Below are 19,401 nucleotides of genomic sequence, written 5' to 3' on the forward strand. Positions count from 1 at the left end.
TTTTCACATATGGTTTGGGAATGATTTTTATAATTTCCCCACCAAAACACAAGTCTCTCTGTTCCTTTGATAAAGGCTTCAGGCCTTGGGAGGCTGAAGCCCAACGTTCTAGTGATCGGATACAAGAAGAACTGGCAAACGGCCCACCCCCAAACCGTGGACGACTACATTGGGCTCCTGCAGTAAGTCACTTACAGTGGCATGGAATCACTTCCACTGTTTTCACTATTAGGGACGGGGGTGTAGCTATAATTGAGTGGATGGGTTCAAAGAACCCGGAGCCCCCAACTCCTGAGGGTCCCCCAGCTCCACCCCTCCCTCTTTTCTTCCTTGTCTTCCTCACTCCAAGGAGCTGCTCTCCCCTAGCTCTGCCCCTGGTTAGGGAGAAGGCAAAGCTAGAATGTCTGGAGGGAACCTTTTTCACTGAGGAGCCCCCAGGCGTGTGAGCCCACCCCCAGGCCACAGGGGAGCAGCCCCGGTGAAGGGCTGCCTGTTGTGTGGGGGAGTTAGGCCTTTCTAGGCAATGGTGCAGAGTCTGTGTGCTTGTCACATTTCCCTTTCTAGTTTCACTGAATTCTAAGGCCAATTCAGCCGGAGTGGTGTAGTGGTTAGAGTGCTGGACTAGGACCAGGGAGACCTGAGTTCAAATCCCTATTCAGCCATGAAACTCACTGGGTGGTTCTGGGCCAGTCGCTTAACTCTCAGCCTAACCGACTTCACAGGGTTGCTGTACAAATAAAAATAACCATGGACACTGTTCTGGGCACCTTGGAAAAAGAGTGGGCTATAAATGTAAAGATAAATAAAATAAGTAAATAAAAATAAACAAACTCACGCCATTGGCTGGAATGGATACATAAGGGATGACCATTCCGACACATGGATCTACCTGTTCATCTTGGTTCTTGCGCTTTGATTTCTTCTTTCCACTGCAGTGACGCTTTTGACTTCAAGTATGGGGTGTGCCTGATGCGGATGAAGCAGGGGCTCAACATTTCCAGGCAGATGCAAGCTCACAGTGAGTTCCTCTGCTGACCCACCCCAGGCCTTGCTCTGTGCAGAAGGATTTATAGCCCATCTGTATAAACAGCTACTGCTGCATAAGCAGTGTGGTGCAAAGGCTAGAGTTTGAAGCTCTGCTTAGCCGTGATGTTCAGAGGGTTTGGTAGTGGCATGCCCTCCCGTGTTTGAATACAGAACCAGGTTGTGGGGGAGGGATCTCCTGCTAAGTGGCCGTTCGAGAGGAGGGCTTTTCCTCCTGCTTTGTTAGGGAGCTGGGTGCAGCTGCTTGGTTGCAGGACCCTCGTCGTGTGTCTGCTAGGGCTGCCTTCAGACATAGAGCCAGGTGTCTAGAGTGCCATTTTATGGCTATTGGTTCGAAATCCCCCCCTGTGGAAAATCAGTGGAATTTGGGGTTTGGGGAGCATGGCTGGACAGCTGGCCACCTGTAGAGCATGGCACAGTACTTTATTTCATGTATTTCTGCTTTGTATTGCTTGTTTGCCATTTATTGACATCCAGGAACCCAACCCCCCAATATCCATTGACTTAAGGTCTCGTTATCCGTGGTTCCGTTATCCATACCCTCGTGGATAACGAGTGCCACCTGTACCCAACTTTGTTGCATAAGTGCTTTGTTTGGACGTCAACTAATAAACTGGCCCCAAAAGGTAGATTCATGAAAACAAGCCCCGTATATATGTGTGGTGGAAATATATTTATTTATGTAATTACTGCAGAATGCTGTGTGTCTGCTGTCTTTATATCTGTCTTCTCCAGTTAACCCATTGTTTGACCCGGCTGAAGATCCTCAGAAGAATGGCTCTTCCTCTGCTGTGATAGGCACATGTCAGTCCCGAGCAGGTTCAACTCTGTGAACTCAAATCTTCTTCTTCCAACTACCTGGGTCTTGGCTGTGGGGCAGAGGACTGACTCATGCAATATTTGGGCAAATGGCCAACCCACTTGTTCACTGAAATGCATTTCTGAGAGATGTGCTTAAAGCCAGAAGCATGCCTTCTCTCACAAACACCACAGGGCCCAGTCTGGATTGGGACCACAGCATTCAGGGATGGATGGGTGGATCCTTTCTTTTGCAGCTGTTTCCCCACCAAAACTCTCTCCCTCCAGCTGCTGTTTGCCCCCCGAATCAGCTGTTTTCGGGAAATAAAAGTTTCAGGTTAGCTCTAACGGTCTTGGAGGCTGGGTGTTTTGGGGTGTGCAAATTCAAGGCTTGGATTTGTTTTCCAGCTGGCAAAGTTCCTAGTGGTCATCACCTAAGGGCATATCTGCACCACAGCTATATAGCATTTTACTAGCTCAGCTGTTATGGCTTTCCTAAAGAATCCCGGAAATCGTAGTTCATCAGGGATGCTGAGAAAGCCCCATGAGCTCCCCTGACAGAACCACAGTACCAGGGTTCTCTTCAATGAAGAAATTAATTACACTAGCTCAAGTCTGCAAAATCTGCCCCAATAAGAAGAATTCATTTAATGTATGAATGTCATAGTGGCTAACTTGAATAAGAGTAACATCACAGTCTTCACAATACCTAAAACTATGGAGCGCCAAAGGTTGTCTACCCTTGGACTAGAAATCCCTATTTTTATTTTATTTTTATTTTGACATTTCTAACCCTTCTAATTGCAGAAATAATTTTGATGATGTGGCATCAAAAATGCTAAAGGATTAGAAATAAGCAAGGCATGGTAAAATATATATCAGGTGCCTGTTTGCCTATGCCTGATTTTATTTTTTTATCTTTATCTTTTTCTTTTTAATGTGGGTAAAATGTAAATCGTTTCTCAGCTCTCTCTGTAGGGCAGGGTCCTAAATATTTGATTCTGGCACACCGAAGTAGGACATTTGCTAAGACTCTTGCATTTCTAAACAAACAGGATGCCACTAAAAAGAATCCTGTTTTTTCGATCTGATTTTTTTTCTTTGAACTGAGACTCAAAACAGTCCTATTGAAAAATCTTCATAGAAAGGCTGCCATGTTGCATTATTTCTAGCAATGCCTGTATAATGTCCTTATCATAATTGGAGCTAGCCGAAATAATATCCGAATATATGATTCGAACTGTGTGCGGGGCTTCCCACAGCTGAGTTCCTGCTGCCTATTCAGGGGTTCTCAGCCATAATGGGTGCCCAGATGTTGTTGGAGTACAACTCCCATCATCCCCTGCCACAATGGTAGGGGATGATGAGAGTCCAGTCACATATGGGCATCCATGGTCGAGAATCATTTGGTCTGTGCTTCTTCCCCCCCCTTTCTAGTGGATCCTGATGCCATGGTAACAGAACAGCAGGCAAGCACCATCTTTCAGATAGATCAGGGCAAGAAGACGATTGACATCTACTGGCTCTTTGATGATGGAGGTAATTCTGACGCTGGTGCAACAGCAAGAACCAAGTGTGGGGAGAGCCAGTCTTGCAGTAGTGAGCACGAATTGTCCTCTTTGCTAAGCAGGATTTGCCTTGCTTTGCATTTGGATGGGAGACGACCTGTGAACACGGTTTGCTGTACAATATTCCCCTTGGGGCAATGGTTCCCAACCAGGCTTCCTCCAGATGCTGCTGAACTACAGCTCCCATCACCCCCAGCCAGGTAGCTTGGAATGATGGGAGTTGTAGTTCAGCAACATCTGGAGGAATCCTGGTTGGGAACTACCGCCTCAGGGAAAGGGGCCGTAAATCAGTGGTAGAGCATCTACTTAGGTTCCAGGTTCGATTCCTGGCAGCATCTCCAGGTAGGGCTGTGAAAGACTCCTGCCTGAAACCTCGGAGAGCCGCTGCCAGTCAGTGCAGGCAATACTGAGCTAGATGGATCCACGGTCTGACTCAGCAGAAGGTGGCAGCCTCCTATGTAATCATGAAGGGGAAGGGCCAAAACTTAGTGGAAGAACATCGGCTTTGCATGCAGAAGGTCCTAGGCCCAATCTCCAGGTTGGGGTGGGAAATACTCCTGCCTAAAACTTTGGAGAGCTGCTGCCAGTCAGTGTCGGCCGTGCTGAGCTGGATGGACACTTGTCTGCTTCGGGACAAGGCAGCTTCCTGTCTTCCTACGGCTGATAGTTACTAGGCAGAAGAAAGCGCGTGGCAAGTTCTGACCCCTGGCCTGTGTTTGGCACGAGGAAGCCCACAAAGTGTTGCTAGATTCTGCACCAGCAAGCCATTAAGTGGCTTCTGCAAACCCAGATGCAGACGGCCCCTGCCCTGCAGCATGAAGGGGGGCAGCGGAGGGAAGGCCTTGCTGCTTGATTTGGCTGCTTGGGTCAATTGGCTCCAGGAAACCAGTAGGCGGGGCAGAGAACCTCAGGTCCTACCTCACCTCCTCTTGTCCATTATGGCGGCCAGGGGCGGAGCCACCATTGAGCAAACGGGTTCAAAGAACCTGGGCCGTGGCCAATCAGGGGCCGCGCCTGGTGCCCTTGCCACACACCCTGTGTCTGATGTCAGGAAAAGAAATGCCCCCCTGTGTCTGATGTCAGACACGGGGGTGTTTCTTTTCTTGCAAATGGGGCCGTGTGGCCCCGTTTGCAGGCAAAATCCGCAGCCAGCGCCGCATGTGCAGCATGGCCGGAGCAGCTCTCCCTGCCTAAAACGTCACGTGGCCCCATTTGCAAGCAAAGATACACCCCCTGCGCCTGACGTCAGACGCAGGGGGCAGGGTTAGGGGGCCGTGGCAGTGGGCAGGACCTGGGCCGCCACTGGCCTCCCTCTGTCCCTGATGGAGGCTCAGATGCTTTTGCTGAAGAACCACCCTGTGCTTTGCCTGTCCGAAAGGTCTGACGCTCCTGATCCCATACCTCCTTGGGCGCAAGAAGCGGTGGGGGAAATGCACGGTCCGGGTGTTTGTTGGCGGACAGATCAATCGGATGGACGAAGAGCGGAAGGCGTAAGTCTCCTACAAGACCTGCTGGGGATATTGCCGGGACTTCAGTTCTGTTCTCCCGTCTGGGAGTTGTGGCCCAATAACATCTGGGGACACAAGGTTCTCCCACTGCGTTCTGTTCTCCCATATGGGGCAAAGACTCAGCCATAGTCTGCAGCAGCTGGGGAGGGGTCATCTTTCACAGGTTGCAAGCCAGATGTTTACAATCAGACCCTCACTTCAGTCTTCAGCTTAGGATCCATGTGAGCTCCTTGTTTTGGGAGATCCCACCCCCTCCCATGACCCCTCTGGTGCTGGGTCCCAGTGGCTGGGTAAAATATTGTGAGCCCTTTGGGGACAGGGATCCATCTTACTTATTTATTATTTCCCTGAGCCATTTTTGGAAGGGTGGTATAGAAATCAAATTATTATTATTATTATTATTATTATTAATAAAAAGAGGTGTGAGAATCAAGGTAGGAGAGCTTCTCTCCTCTCCTCCTACCTCAGTTAAGAGCAGGGTAAGAAAGCTGGGTTACCCTACTTTGAGCAACCTGGACTGGAGGGATTTTTGTGAGTTCATGCAATCATGATTTTAACGGTCATGTGACTTGGCCTATTTGGACGGTGGGGGGGCCCCACCTCATTTGAATTTGCTGGCAACAACTCAAAATATGTTCATCAACTGTTTGATTCCCCTCCCCAATATTCCTTCTGGTTGCTATTTGCTTCCCACAGGCTCATCTCCCTATTAAGCAAGTTCCGACTTGGGTTCCACGAGGTGCACATCCTTCCGGACATCAACCAGAAACCCCGCCCTGAACAGTAAATCATTAATCTTATAGTTCTTTGCTCCTCCCATTCTCTTCTTTAGACTTGGTTCTCATGGGAGCCTGCAGGACCTTTTCTGGATGGTGGGATGTGGCAGTTCTATACCCACTCACCTGGGAATAAGGCTCAATCCAGTAGTGGGACAACGGCCTCCCCTTGTTCTCCCCTCCGGATGCCTATGTTGGTCCCGCCTGTATGCCGATGCATTAGGCCTGTCCACACGAGGGTAGCAATGAGATGCCCCCAGCCCTGGAGCTGGGGGTGCTCCCGATTTTCAGTTGCGTGCTTTCGAACATCAAGATAAGGAGGAGAGATGGTCTTGTGGTAGCAAGCATACCTTTGCTAAGCAGGGTCTGCCCTGGTGTGCATTTGAATGGGCGACTACATGCAGTAAGATGTTCCCCACAGGGTATGGGGCTGCTCTGGGAAGAGCACCTGCCTGCTTTCATGCAGAAGGTTCCAAGTTCCCTCCCTGGCAGCATCTTCAGATAAAGCCAAGAGACACTCCTGCCTGCAACCGTGGAGAAGCCGCTGCCAGTCTGTGTTGACAATGCTGAGCTAGATGGACCAAGGGTCTGACTCAGTAGAAGGCAGCTTTCTATGTTCCTATGCAAGGTAGGAGGCGGGGAGAATGACTGTGTGCAAGGCAGCAGCTGGGTAGGGTGGCTTTCCCTCCTACCTCGGGAAAAGCAGAGATGTACGTGAACTCCTATCAAGCAGCAGACCCACTGCCCGGCAACAGATCCCCGGTGGGTGATCGGCTACCTCACCGAAGAGGCTGCCTGCTTACTCACAGAGACTCTTCCCTGGTTCTGTCTGCAGTGTGAAGAGATTCGATGACTTAATCGCCCCTTTCCGGCTCAATGACGGCTTCAAGGACGAGATGGTGGTGAACGAGATGAGGGTCGGCTGTCCCTGGAAGATCTCCGATGAGGAGGTGGCCAAGAACAAAGCCAAGGTCTGAGAGCATTGCTGCTGTGGACAGGGGAGGGGGACAAGTGCGCGCTGACACCCAAGGGTGAGGCAGGAAGACCCCCCCACCCCTTCTGTGGGGCACAGAGTGTGCTGCTCATTGGGCTTCCCTCCTGACCCAGGCCGAGGGGGCGGCCCTTCCATGAGGCAGGGGGAGGCTTTTTCCGGTGCAGGGGGAAGTGCTGGGGCCGTTCCGTGACCCACAGCTGCTGTTCCTTGCCCTGATGGGGCAAGCTGTCTGCTTGACTCTCCCCTCCCCTCCCCATGGGGTGCACCTCTTCTCCCCCCCCCACATCTATCTATCTATCTATCTATCTATCTATCTATCTATCTATCTATCTATCTATCTATCTGAAATAGTTCTATACTGCCAAAAACCTGCGTCTCAGCTTGAGCTGGGAACGCCCCTGCCAACACTGTCCGACTAGGTGGCATTGTCAGAGAGTGAGGAGGAGAGGCGGACTTATGGGAGCAAGCATGACTCGTCCCCTTATCTAAGCAGGGCCCACTCTGGCTTGCATTTGAATGGGAGACAACGTGTGTGAGCACTGTTAAGACATTCCCCTTCGGGGATGGGGCTGCTCTGGGAAGATCACTGGCATGCTTGCAGGCAAAAGATTCTAAGTTCCCTCCTTGGCATCTCCAGATAGGACTCCTGCCTGCAACCCTGGAGAAGCTGCTGCCAGTCTGTGAAGATAATACTGAGTTAGATAGACCTATGGTCTGACTCAGTATATGGCAGCTTCCTATATTCCTATGTTCCTAAGGTTCCAAATTCCCTCCCTGACATCTGCAAGGAATGGCTGAGAGAGACTCCTGCCTGCAACCTTGGAGAAGATACTGCCAGTCTGTGTCGACAATACTGAGCTAGATGGACCAGGGTCTGACTCTGTAGAAGGCAGCTTCCTATGTTCCTGTGAGTGCCCGCAGGTCACTGCCACTTCCTCAGCAGGATGGCCTGAGGTTGCTGACCTTCAGAAGCAGGAGATTGTCATACAGTGTCCCTGTAAGAGGGATTCCCAGGTGTCCTTGACGACAACTCCCAGCATCCCCATCTGCAAAGGGCCTTTGGCTGGGGATTGTAAACAGCCACAAGTGGGAATCTCGGCACTGGCGCCATATTGTGCCTCAGGCAGCCAAACGTATCTGCCCCCCGCCGCCCAGCCCCCTTGGCAGCACACAGAGCGTGCCACTTGCCTCTCCCCACTGGGGTATGCAACCCCCTTTCCTGACCTGGTGGCACACCATCCGCTGCTGCGTCCCCTTCCCCTTTGCCGTATTTGGAGATGCTGCCAGGGATCGAACCTGGGACCTTCTGCATTCCCAGGGTTTGGGGTGGAGAGACAATCTATAATGTTTCAAAAGCAGCCTTACACCAAGTCAGACTCTTGGTCAAGCCAGCCCAGTATTGTCTACACTAATTGGCAGCAGCTTTTCCAAGGTTGCAGGCTGGAGTCTTTTTCAGGCCTATCTTGGCGACGCCGCTAGGGATTGAACCTGGGGATTTTTGCATGCCAGCCGATGCTCTTTCACTGAGCCCTGGCCCCACCCCCTAAGGGGAGTAGCTTACAGCATTCATATGTAGGCACCCATCCCAATGAAAGCCAGGACAGACCCTGCTTAGCAAAGGGGGCAATTCATGCTTGCGACTGCAAGGCCAGCTCTGCTCCCCAAAGGAAAGGCTGGATCAGTAGGCCAGGCAGTGAGGAGAGGCAACCCTGCTCCGTCCCTGCATCTGGGGCAGGTGTCCACATGCAGAGTCTGAATATGTTTCCAAGGATGGCCAAGTGAGCCAGAAGAAAAGGCGCTTTGCCTTGACCCATTTTGACCCATGGCGCAGGGGCGTAACGAGGCTGGAGTGGGCCCAGAGACAAAATTTTAAAATGGGCCCCTCGCTGATACACACACACTCACTTCACATGTGACTTGCCTCTGGGGGGCCCCTTGAGGCGTGGGGGCCCCCAGGCAGCCGCCTCCCCTTGCCTAATGGTAGTTACGCCCCTGCCATGGCGTTCACAGCCTTTTCTGTCGTCTGTCCTTCAGTCACTTCGACAAGTCAGGATGAATGAAATCTTGCTGGATTACTCACGGGATGCAGCCCTCATCTTTATGTAAGTATGACCAGTTGCCAGCCGGCGATCTGGAGTTTCACGGGGTCCATCCTGAAGCACCCACCCTTCCAGGAAAAGCTCGTTTGCAAAGGCACGCATTTCAGGAGGCCTGCAGAACTTGTGACTCACTAAGCTGAAGGCAGCTTCCCAGCCAGGTCCTGAAGCGGCAAATAGCACCCCTGGGCAGGGACCACCAGTAGTGCTCCGTTTGGGCCATTTATCTTTTAATTTTTTTTTAAAAAAATGGCTGCTCCTTTCAGTGCTGGGGGGGCTTCCGGTAGTCATCTTGGATTCCCACAATGCCCTTAATGTTGAATTATTCCGGGACATTGTGGGGAATAATGCCCACTGTTATAAAAACATGATGGCGTTTCTGGTGGCAGCCTCTCCCCTGCCACACACACACACACACACACACACACACACACACACACACACACACTGCCCTAATATGACTCAACATCCATCGAGCATTGTGGGAATCCAAGCTGGTGGATTGCACTGCATGTGTAAATTCACCCAAAGATTAGAGTTGGGGTCCCCAACACAGGGGCTACTAGTACCCCTAGGGTACTGGCAGGGGATACTCAGAGCCCTCCTGTCTTGAAGCCGACACGTCCTCAGTAACGTGTCTGCTGCAGAAGGGGAGGGAGGAGGGTGAAGAGCCTCCTCCTCTGCTCCTGATTGGCTGGCTAGGTGCTGAAGCTCAGTGTACCCCTCCCCTCAGCCTGACTGACAGGTTCCAGAAAATTTGCATGGCTCTGTGGTCGCCAGGAGTTGACACGACGTGACGGCACAACTTTACCTTTACTCCCATTGAAATTAACTGGTTAATAAGTTTACTTGTCCCATTAATTTCAATGGGAGTGTGCATGAGTAACTTGGTCTGGATGTAAGCCAGTGACTGTGACTGTAACAGTAACAGTAACGATGACAATGATGATGAATATAACACTTTATTTGTTAGCCTCCCCATAACAAATTGTTCTCTGGATGGCTCACAATGACACAATAAAAACATCCAGTTAAAACACATAACACAAAACAAACAAATTACAACAGAAGATGCAAAATGCAGTACAAAACATTTTAAGACATTTTTAGAATCAAGTTTTAAAAGCCTGAGTGAACGGAACGGTCTTCACCTGGCATCTAAAAAAAACCAAACTGATGATTCCAGGCGATCCTTGGGTAGGCTATTCCATAGATGGGGTGATTTGAGCTAGTGTGCTTGTTCCCCCATGGATTGGCACTATCGCAGGGGTTTTTAACCATACCTCTTGTGTTTCCAGCCCAGAATCCCATACCCACCCTCATGGTTGCTCTTTGCTCTGGAAAAAGAAGTTTGCCTTGGTTTTGCCAAAAAAATGTGAGCTTTTTTTCCACGACAAAGAGAAGCCGCTGGGTGCCCAAACAGAATCAGAACCACAGTGAAGCCAGTAGGTTCAATCCCCTTCTCCGGGTGCCATGGTCTCAGTTCATGGGGCCCCAATCCGGCTGCTATTTACTGAATAAAATGCAAGCACACCAACCCTAATCCCATGCTGAGAATAGTAACTCCTCTGTCACGCAGACATGCAATCAAGTTTGGGTTTCAAAGCAGACATATCAAAATTAGCTCCTTTATTATTGTGGTTATTATTATTCATCTTTTGCTATCTTTGGCATTGGGACATTTGCTTCGCAAATTTTGAATGTCATCGGTTTTCCCCTTTCAGCATCAAGAGCTGCTCTACTGAGGAACATCTTCTCCCTGTCATAAAGTCACTTCTCATTCTTCTAGCGATCACTTCCTTTTTTAAAAAGGTTGAGCAGGGAAATTCCGCATTTTCGGTTTTGAAAAGAAGTCCCAAAGGGAAGACCGCAGGGTATTCAGCCTTGGGCTCTTAGTACCTAGGTAATTTTGGAGCCTGGACCTAAAGGCCTTTGGAGCCCCCGCCCCCAATTAAACATAATTATGCTCCGCCAGGCAACCACACAACCCAGGACAGACTAAAGAGTATTTGGGGGCCCCCAGGAGCTGTGGAGGCCCTGGACGTCGGCTCCAAAGTCCAGGGGTAAAAGTGCCTCTGGCCTTGGGTCACCAAACTTTGTTAGGCTATTCCCTTTGGTCACTGGGGATGATGGGAGTTGTAGTGTCCAACTAGCAGACTACCACTTCCCCCTCTTCCTGTCTTGATGTTTTCCAACACAAGACTGTTTCTCTGGAGCATGCCTGGGTCTTGGAGATGGGCCTCCTCTCGATTTAAAACTAGCAAAGACAAAATCTACCTTCTTCTTCCCTTGTCTCTTTTCTCCAGAACCCTGCCGATAGGCAGAAAGGGGAGATGTCCCAGTAGCCTCTATATGGCCTGGTTGGAAACCCTCTCGCAAGACCTGAGACCGCCAGTCGTCCTGGCCAGAGGCAACCAGGAAAACGTCCTGACATTTTACTGCCAATAGGGTTGAACTCTGGACCAAGATGAAGACGTTTCACTCCAAGACCCAGTTCTGGACTCAGCCTTGCCGGGGGTTCCTTCAGCTGGTCAAGCTGACAATAAAAGACTAGTGATGGAAAATGAATATTCTTGGGTCAGGGATGTAGAAGTCACACAGGAGGGACCTGGGGAACAACCAGAGACTTGGCCTGTCACTAGTGTATGGGAGGAGCAAATCCCCAGAAATTCTGTTCATCTTTGCACTGTGTCTCCCTTCCCCACTGGCTGCCAGAGGATAGGAGAACTGGGGAGGCAGGCAGCAAGAATGGTCTTCTTTGCTAAGCAGGGTCTGCCTTGGTTTGTATTTGGATGGGAGAATATATGTGAGCACTGCAAGATCTTGCCCTTAGGCAGAGGTGCACCTAGGTAATTTTAAAGCCTGGACCTAAAGGCCTTTGGAGGCCACCCCGCCCGCTGGAGGCCACCCCCTCTGCAAATTAAGCATCACCCCTCTGCACACACATGGTGACACACACATTATTTTTAACACGTGGATTACTGAGGGCACAAACAGCAACTGAACTCACAAGAATGTAAGAATATAAAATGGGTATATTTATGCAAGTATGCACTAGCAGAAACATTTCCGGGTGCAGCAGGTCAGTGGCATGACCATACCACCTAGGACAGACTAAAGAGGATTTGGGGTCCCCCCGGGAGTGTGGAGGCCCTGGACTTCGGCCCGGAAGTCCAGGGGTAAGAGTGCCTCTGACCTTAGGGGGTCATAGCTCAGCAGCAGAGCAGGCATGCAGGGGGTCCCAGGTTCCATCCCTGGCAGCATCTCCAGGTAGTGCTAGCAGAGACTCCTGCCTGAAACCTTGGAGAGCTGCTGCCAGTCAGTGTTGACAAGACTGAGCTAGATGGACCAAGGGTCTGAAATTCTATTGCCATTTGGAAAGAACCGGGGCATTTCCAGTGGCATTCCCTGTCGTTCATTTTGTTACATTCCCTAGAGTCGACATGATCAGATGGATGGTGGAACATATCGGAACATAGGAAGCTGCCATATACGGAGTCAGACCATTGGTCTATCTAACTTAGTATTGTCTTCACAGACTGGCAGTGGCTTCTCCAAAGTTGCAGACAGGAATCTCTCTCAGCCCTATCTTGGAGATGCTGCCAGGGAGGGAACTTAGAACCTTCTGCTCTTCCCAGAGTGGCTCTATCCCCTGAGGGGAATCTCTTCCAGAGCTCACACATCAAGTCTCCCATTCATATGTAACCAGGGCAGACCCTGCCTAGCTAAGAGACAAGTCATGCTTGCGACTACAAGACCAGCTCGTGTCAGCCTAGAGGACAAGCAACTGTCCAAGGAAGCTGCCTTGGTTCATCTGGCTCAGTACTGCCTGCCTACACAGACTGGCAGCGGCTCTCCAAGGCTTCAAGCAGGAGTCTTCCCCAGCCCTACCTGGAGATGCTGCCGGGGGCTGAACCTGCAAAGCAGATGCTCTACCACTCAGATAGGTAAATGGAAATATGGTCCCATGTCTTGCCTGGTGGGACCCATAGTGTGGTTTGCACCTTGACTGGGGTGCTTCAGAGAGCAGGAGGCCACAGAAGAACAGCCAGACCTCCTAATGCGTTTGCAATGATTCTATGAATTTTATTCTCCTACAGAAGAAAGAGCAGACTTCTTCTCTGTTGCTGCTGAGGGCAGTTTGTCAGCATTTCTATCCCGCTCTCCCTCCAAGGAGCCCAGAGTGGGGAACATGGTTATGTTTACCCTCACAACAACCCTGTGAGGTAGGTTGGGCTGCGAGAGTAGGGACTAGCCCAGAGTCACCCAGTGAGTTTCATGGCTGAGTGGGGATTTGAACTCAGGTCTCCCTGGGCCACTCTAGCCACGACACCGCACTGGTTGACATCACAAGGAAGCAGATTTAGGGTCGATATGAGGAAGGATTTCCAAACGGAGCTGTTTGACAGTGAAACGGTTTGCCTGTGGCAGTGGTAGGGTCTCCTTTGCTGGAGGTTTTCAGACAGAGGTGGGACCGTCATCTGTCAGGGAGGCTGTAGCAGTTTCCGGCACTGAGCAGTGGGGGTGGTCTAGAAGACCTCCAGGGTCCCTTCCAATTCTAAAGTTCTATCATTCTGATTGTATTGTTTCTTAATAAGCAGTTGGGGAGAATCCTGCTTGTGTGCTCTTCCTTACACCTCCACAAGTTAAAAAGGCTTACTTTTATTTTTTATTTTTTATTTTAAAAAATGGAATCTGAACATTTGGGTGGGGGTTGCTGGAATATCACTCAGGGCTACTAGTCTGGTGGCTATGGGCCACCTCCAGCCTCAGAAGCAAGATGCCTTTGAATACCAGTTGCAAGGGGACAGCAGCAGGAGAGGGGGCAAGCCCTCACCCCCTGCCTGTGGGCTTCCCAGAGGCATCTGGTGGGCCACTATGTGGAACAGGGTGCTGGACTAGATGGGCTTCCTTGGGCCTGATCCAGCAGGGCTGTTCTTATGGATTCCTCTAGGTTCAGAGGCCGGGAAGCAACCTGCTGCAACCTGAAGTTGCAGGGAAGCAACGGGGGGAGACAGAGTATTGCCTTTGTCTCTTGCCTGTGGGCTTCTCAGGGGCATCTGGTGGGCCACTGTGTGAAACAGGATGCTGGACTGGATGGGCCTGGGGTATGATCCAGCAGGGCTGTTCTTATGGAGTCAGGCTTCTACAAACCCCATCCCTATAGCTAAAACTCTGCTTGTATCCCTTAAATAGAAGACAGATTTCTGATCTAGGCTTAGGGTGATCATGCACGAAAGATTGGACAAGCAACCTGGACATTCCAGTTATTGTGATGAAGTGGTCATTTCCTAGCTTGAAAAAAGACTCCTGCCAATATCAAAACGTAGGACTTTCCTGCCTGCTGAGATCCTTGGCAGAGCACCAAAGGCTATGATCCCAGAAGGAGATAAGTAGGATATATCTTGGCGGTGAACTGATGTACAGCCGCAGGGCGACATGTAGAGCCTGCCAGAGAAAACCCAGCACCTCTTGATAGTGGGGAAAGCAACAGCCGTTGGACAAGGAAGCCAAACAGCTGTTTTTAACCACACTGTGGCCAGGATCTAATCAAGCTCTTGCTTCTCAGACTAATTATTTCCACTGGCAGATCACAGGGGAATACGAGTCAGTGCCGATGTCCTGTTGCATCATCCCACACCACTGACGGGGGTAGTTTGCTTTGTTCAGCCTCTTTGTGTGCATGGGTGACTGTGTGTACATGTGTGTATGCAAAATCCCACCAGTTATTCAGGAAACATGACAGCATGCACACATGAATAGGAACATGGGAAGCTGCCTTATACTGAGTCAGACCGTTGGTCCATCTAGCTCAGTATTGTCTTCACAGACTGGCAGCGGTTTCTCCAAGGTTGCAGGCAGGAATCTCTCTTAGCCCTGTCCTGGAGAAGCCAGGGAGGGAACTTGGAACCTAGATGCTCTTCCCAGAGCTGCTCCATCCCCTGAGGGGAATATCTTACATTGCTCACACTTCTAGTCTCCCTTTCATTTGCAACCAGGGTGGACCCTGCTTAGCTAAGGGTACAAGTCATGCTTGCTACCACAAGACCAGCTCTCCTCTCAGTCATATGGTTGTTTGTTAATTTGTTGTGTGTTGTTGCAAACTGCCCAGAGATGGAAGTTTGGGGTGGTCTACTAATCTGAGAAATAAAAATAAATAAATACCACATGAATAATTGTACTTGCATACAGATCTGCACTTGTGTACGCTGTTCACAGGTTGTATAACATAACATGTGAATATGGCAATAGCTCTACTCATTTTGGAATAGAAGCTGGCAAAGCTGTCCTGCTGCTTTTTGCCAGGATCCATTGTTGTGTTGGTCCCACAACACAAAATAAAACCAAGATTGTGTTGGTTTTATTTCCAGACACCATTTCAAGAAAAAGGGAGAAGCTACATTCCTAAGTCTGTAGATATAAACATGTTGGGATGGACTGAATAAAAGTAAAGGTAAAGTGTGCCGTCAAGTCGATTTCGACTCCTGGTGACCACAGAGCCCTGTGGGTCTATTTTGGTATAATACAGGAGGGGTTGACCATTGCCTCCTCCCGCACAGTATGAGATGATGTCTTTCAGCATCTTCCTGTATCGCTGCTGCCCGATATAAGTGTTTCTCGTAGTCTGGGAAACTTACCAATGGGGATTCGAACCGGCAACCTTCTGCTTGTTAGTCAAACATTTTCCCACTGAATACCTGTGTTTTATCCAGACAGTGGTGTGTGTGTGTGTGTGTGTGTGTGAGAGAGAGAGAGAGAGAGCGAGCGGAGGGAGAGTGTCTCTCAGGTGCTGCTGTGTTTACTATTCTAGATGCCCAGAAAGAGTTTCAGGATTGCATCAGCCATTCAAGCTGAAAAGGCATTTCCTATCTTGAGCAATGTGAAACAAACACCTGTTCTGGCATGGAACAGCTGTGAGTCATACAGATTTCAGGGGGAGGCTTCTAGGGAAATCCGTTCAGGATCTGCAGGGAATAACCAGAAATCCCGGCTATGGACGCGTCTGCACTAGCCTGTTCAAAGTTCCTCATGGGGTCCTTCTAGACCACGTGGGGGGATGTGCTGTCACTCTGAATGGGTGGACCCTTTCGTCTCATTTCACAGCCTTCCCTGAACATCACTCAAAGGGAGGTGATTTCTGCAGCTCAAGAAAGCTTTTGCAAAACGTGTCCTCCCCAGTGGTGGCATCAGGAAAAACACAGAAACAAGAGGGGGCACAGAAGGGATAAAGTGCATTTAGGGTGGACAAGCTGTGTCCCACATATTTCTGTCTGAAACAGAAATGGGAGGGGCTGGTGGGGGGGGTAAACTGTTTGTTAGGGGGGCACTTGCCCTTCCCCCCCATTTTGGCTTATTCATAATTATGAAATACCTGATGTGCTGTATTTTTGTCATATGTTGTCAGTTTATGAGAGATCATCTGGCATCAGTGAGAAGCCTGGCTTCTGGTGGGCAGTCACCTCTCAATCAATCAATCAGACGTAGCACAACCAGCCACAGACATATTCCAGAAACTGAAATGCTGACCTTGTCCCCAGGGCCCACTTGCCCCTGTCCTCAGATGTTGTTCGGTTACAACTCCCATCATGATGGCAGCTGTAGTCCAGCATCTGAAAACCCAACTTTGAGAACCCCTGTTTTTTGAGATTATGTGACACATTTTAAGAAGGTCTATGGAATTTTCTCCCATTCTTTAGCAATTTTGCAAATTGTACTTGGACAGGACACCAGATCCGTTCCACTCCAAAAACAATTCAATATGCTGACTTCCGATGTGCTGGTGAGCTGTCATGCATTGACTGACAGCAGCATTATTTAAGACAAGCTGAATGCTAGCATGAAGATTCAGTTCTAGAATATATGAATATGACAAATATCTATATACTGCTTTTCAACAAAAGTTCCCAAAGCGGTTTACATAGACATAAATTATTTTATTAAATTAGATTAAATTAAATGGCTTCCGGTCCCCAAAGGGCTCACAGTCTAAAAAAATAAATATAAAATAGACACCAGCAACAGCCACTGGAAAGATGCTGTGCTGGGGATGGATAGGGCCAGTTGCTTTCCCCTTGCTAAACAAAGAGAATCACCACTTAAAGGTGCCTCTGCTCAGTTAACAAAGGACTAACTGATGGCCTCATAGGCAGGAGACGAACACTGGGCCCTTTTAATCCCATTTTGCTACAAGCTAATACGTGAGAAATGAGGCAGTGTCTTTAAGAATGTACTGTGTGTGTGCTTCACCTTAGCTCTCTCGTAACTACAATTAGCCTCAAACCATCTGAGATCACAGGATTCCCTGCCCGCTGTTGACATCGACCATACTAACACGGCTTTTTAAACCTTTCATCAAATAGTCCCATTGTTTTGATATTCGTAATTGTTGCTTGCTTTTCCCTTTAGTCAAACAAGATCTGTTTGCCCAAAAAGTAAGAGTCAAATCTATTAATAGAATAGAACTACGCATGCTGTGGGATGCATAGCCCAAAAGAAATGCAAGGAAACAATAAGGGATGCAAAAAGAGAGTTTGAGGAGCATATACCTAGAAGTGTCAAGGGGGATAACAAAAACTTCTTTGGATATATCAGAAGCAGAAAATCTGCCAGGGCAGCAGTCAGACCCTTAGATGAAGAAGGTGTGAAAGAGATTATTAAGAGAATAAGGAGACTGCAAAGAACTTGAAGCTGAATGAGTTCTATGCACCTGTCTTCACAGCAGAGGATACTGACCATATACCTTCTCCAGAACTGAGCTTCTCAGGCTTGGAGGCTGAAGAACTGGGCCAATTTCAGGTGACGAGAGAGGACGTTCTAAACTGTCTTGAAAAGCTTACAGTTAACAAATCGCTAGGGCCAGATGTTCTGAAGGAACTTAATGTGAAATTGTTGACCTCCTAGCAAAAAATATGTGCCTTGTCCCTACAATCAGGCTCTGTACCAGAGGATTGGAAAGTAGCTAACGGCTGCATTTGCACATAATGCAGAACCGCAGTTCCACTGGACCCGCCGTTACATGCCCTTACCCCTGCTCTCCCATAACAGAGAGCTTCTCTCTGCAGTCAGCAAGACTGCAGAGAGGAGGAGGAACTGGTTGCCTGGGCTTCCTTCTTGACTGAAGGACGGCCCCAGCAGCCAATGGCAGCCGGAGCGAGGGAAGAGCTTCCTCCCTCAACTCTGATTGCCAAATAGTGAGTCTGTGGTGCCGTGTTTGGACATAATGCTGACATTGCTATAATGGAGGCACAGGTGGCAAAATGCACTACAAACTGAAGGTACAGATTCCGGAGTCAGGCGAGGGAAAATATGGGTCCATTTTCGGTTGGAATTGCAGTTACATGCACTCAGATGTACACAAATTTTAACCAGAAGCCCTTTCAACTCCGGTTTCGTGTTACATCCGAATGTGGCCAATGTAACTCTGATTTTCGAAAAGGGATCCAGAGTGGATCTGGGAAACTGCAGGCCAGTTAGCTTAACTTCTCTGCTAGGTAATTTGATGGAAAGCACAGTTAAGGACAAAATTGTTAAACTATAGGTGCCTTTGGAAATAATAATAATAATAATTCAATTTCTATACCGCCCTTCCAAAAATGGCTCAGGGCGGTTTACATAGAGAAATAATAAATAAATAAATAAGATGGATCCCTGTCCCCAAAGGGCTCACAATCTAAAAGAAACATAAGACAGACACCAACAAGAGTCACTGGAAGTACTGTACTGGGGGTCGATAGGACCAGTTACTCTCCCCCTTCTAAATAAAGAGAATCACCATGGTAAAAGGTGCCTCTTTGCCAAGTTAGCAGGGGTTCAGTAGACCCTCAGTTTCCCTCCAGTCTCCCAGAGATCTCATAGATGACAACGACCTGCAGTTCTGGTCACTGTATCTTAAGAAGGACATTGTAGAACTGGAAAAGGTGCAGAAAAGGGCAACCAAGATGATCAGGGGCCTAGAGCACCTTCCTTATGAGGCAAGGCTACAACACCTGGGCCTTCTCAGTTTATAAAAAGATGACTGAGGGGAGACATAATAGAGGTGTATAAAATTATGCATGGAGTAGAGAGAGTGGAGAGAGAGAAATTTTTTCTCCTTCTCTCACAACACTAGAACCAGGGGTCATCTCATGAAACTGATGGCCTGGAAATTTAGGACCAAAAAAAGGAAGTACTTTTTTGCACAGCACATAATTAATTTATGGAATTCTCTGCCACAGGATGTGGTGATGGCCACTAGCTTGGATGGCATTAAGAAGAGCATAGACAAATTCACAGAGGGCAGGTCTATCAATGGCTACTAATCTGGTGGCTATAGGCCACCTTCAGCCTCAGAGGCAAGATGCCTCTCAATCCCAGTTGCAGGGGAGCAACAGCAAGAGAGAGGGCATCCCCTCAGCTCTTGCCTATGGGCATCTCAGAAGCTTCTCTGAGGCGTCTGGTGGGCCACTGCATGAAACAGGACGCTGCACTACATGGGCCTGATCCATCAGGGCTCTTCTTATGTTCTTCCCCCAAGTACTGACAAACAGTTTGATGTTGTCTTCTTTTAGACTGGAACAAACAGTTCCAGTTTTAGAGTGATCAGAAGCAAATTTCAGTGAAACTGGTAGGCCACATCCT

The 19,401-nt window shown here is 49.0% G+C and overlaps 1 protein-coding gene across 1 annotated transcript in view; it reads left to right on the plus strand.

Annotated features, from left to right (window-relative positions):
• SLC12A3 (solute carrier family 12 member 3) overlaps positions 1-12,024 on the plus strand; it is a 33,460-nt gene extending 21,436 nt beyond the window's left edge. Inside the window, exons 18-26 of the mRNA XM_053271159.1 lie at positions 76-182; positions 936-1,018; positions 1,780-1,848; positions 3,280-3,381; positions 4,789-4,900; positions 5,615-5,701; positions 6,530-6,665; positions 8,723-8,790; positions 11,091-12,024. Of these exons, the coding sequence (XP_053127134.1) occupies positions 76-182; positions 936-1,018; positions 1,780-1,848; positions 3,280-3,381; positions 4,789-4,900; positions 5,615-5,701; positions 6,530-6,665; positions 8,723-8,790; positions 11,091-11,232 (906 nt within the window). The 3' untranslated portion in view covers positions 11,233-12,024. The remainder of the gene's footprint in view (positions 1-75; positions 183-935; positions 1,019-1,779; positions 1,849-3,279; positions 3,382-4,788; positions 4,901-5,614; positions 5,702-6,529; positions 6,666-8,722; positions 8,791-11,090) is intronic.
• The last annotated feature ends 7,377 nt before the right edge of the window (positions 12,025-19,401 follow it).

This window comes from Hemicordylus capensis, chromosome 9, assembly GCF_027244095.1.
Source record: "Hemicordylus capensis ecotype Gifberg chromosome 9, rHemCap1.1.pri, whole genome shotgun sequence".
Lineage (NCBI taxonomy): Eukaryota > Metazoa > Chordata > Lepidosauria > Squamata > Cordylidae > Hemicordylus > Hemicordylus capensis.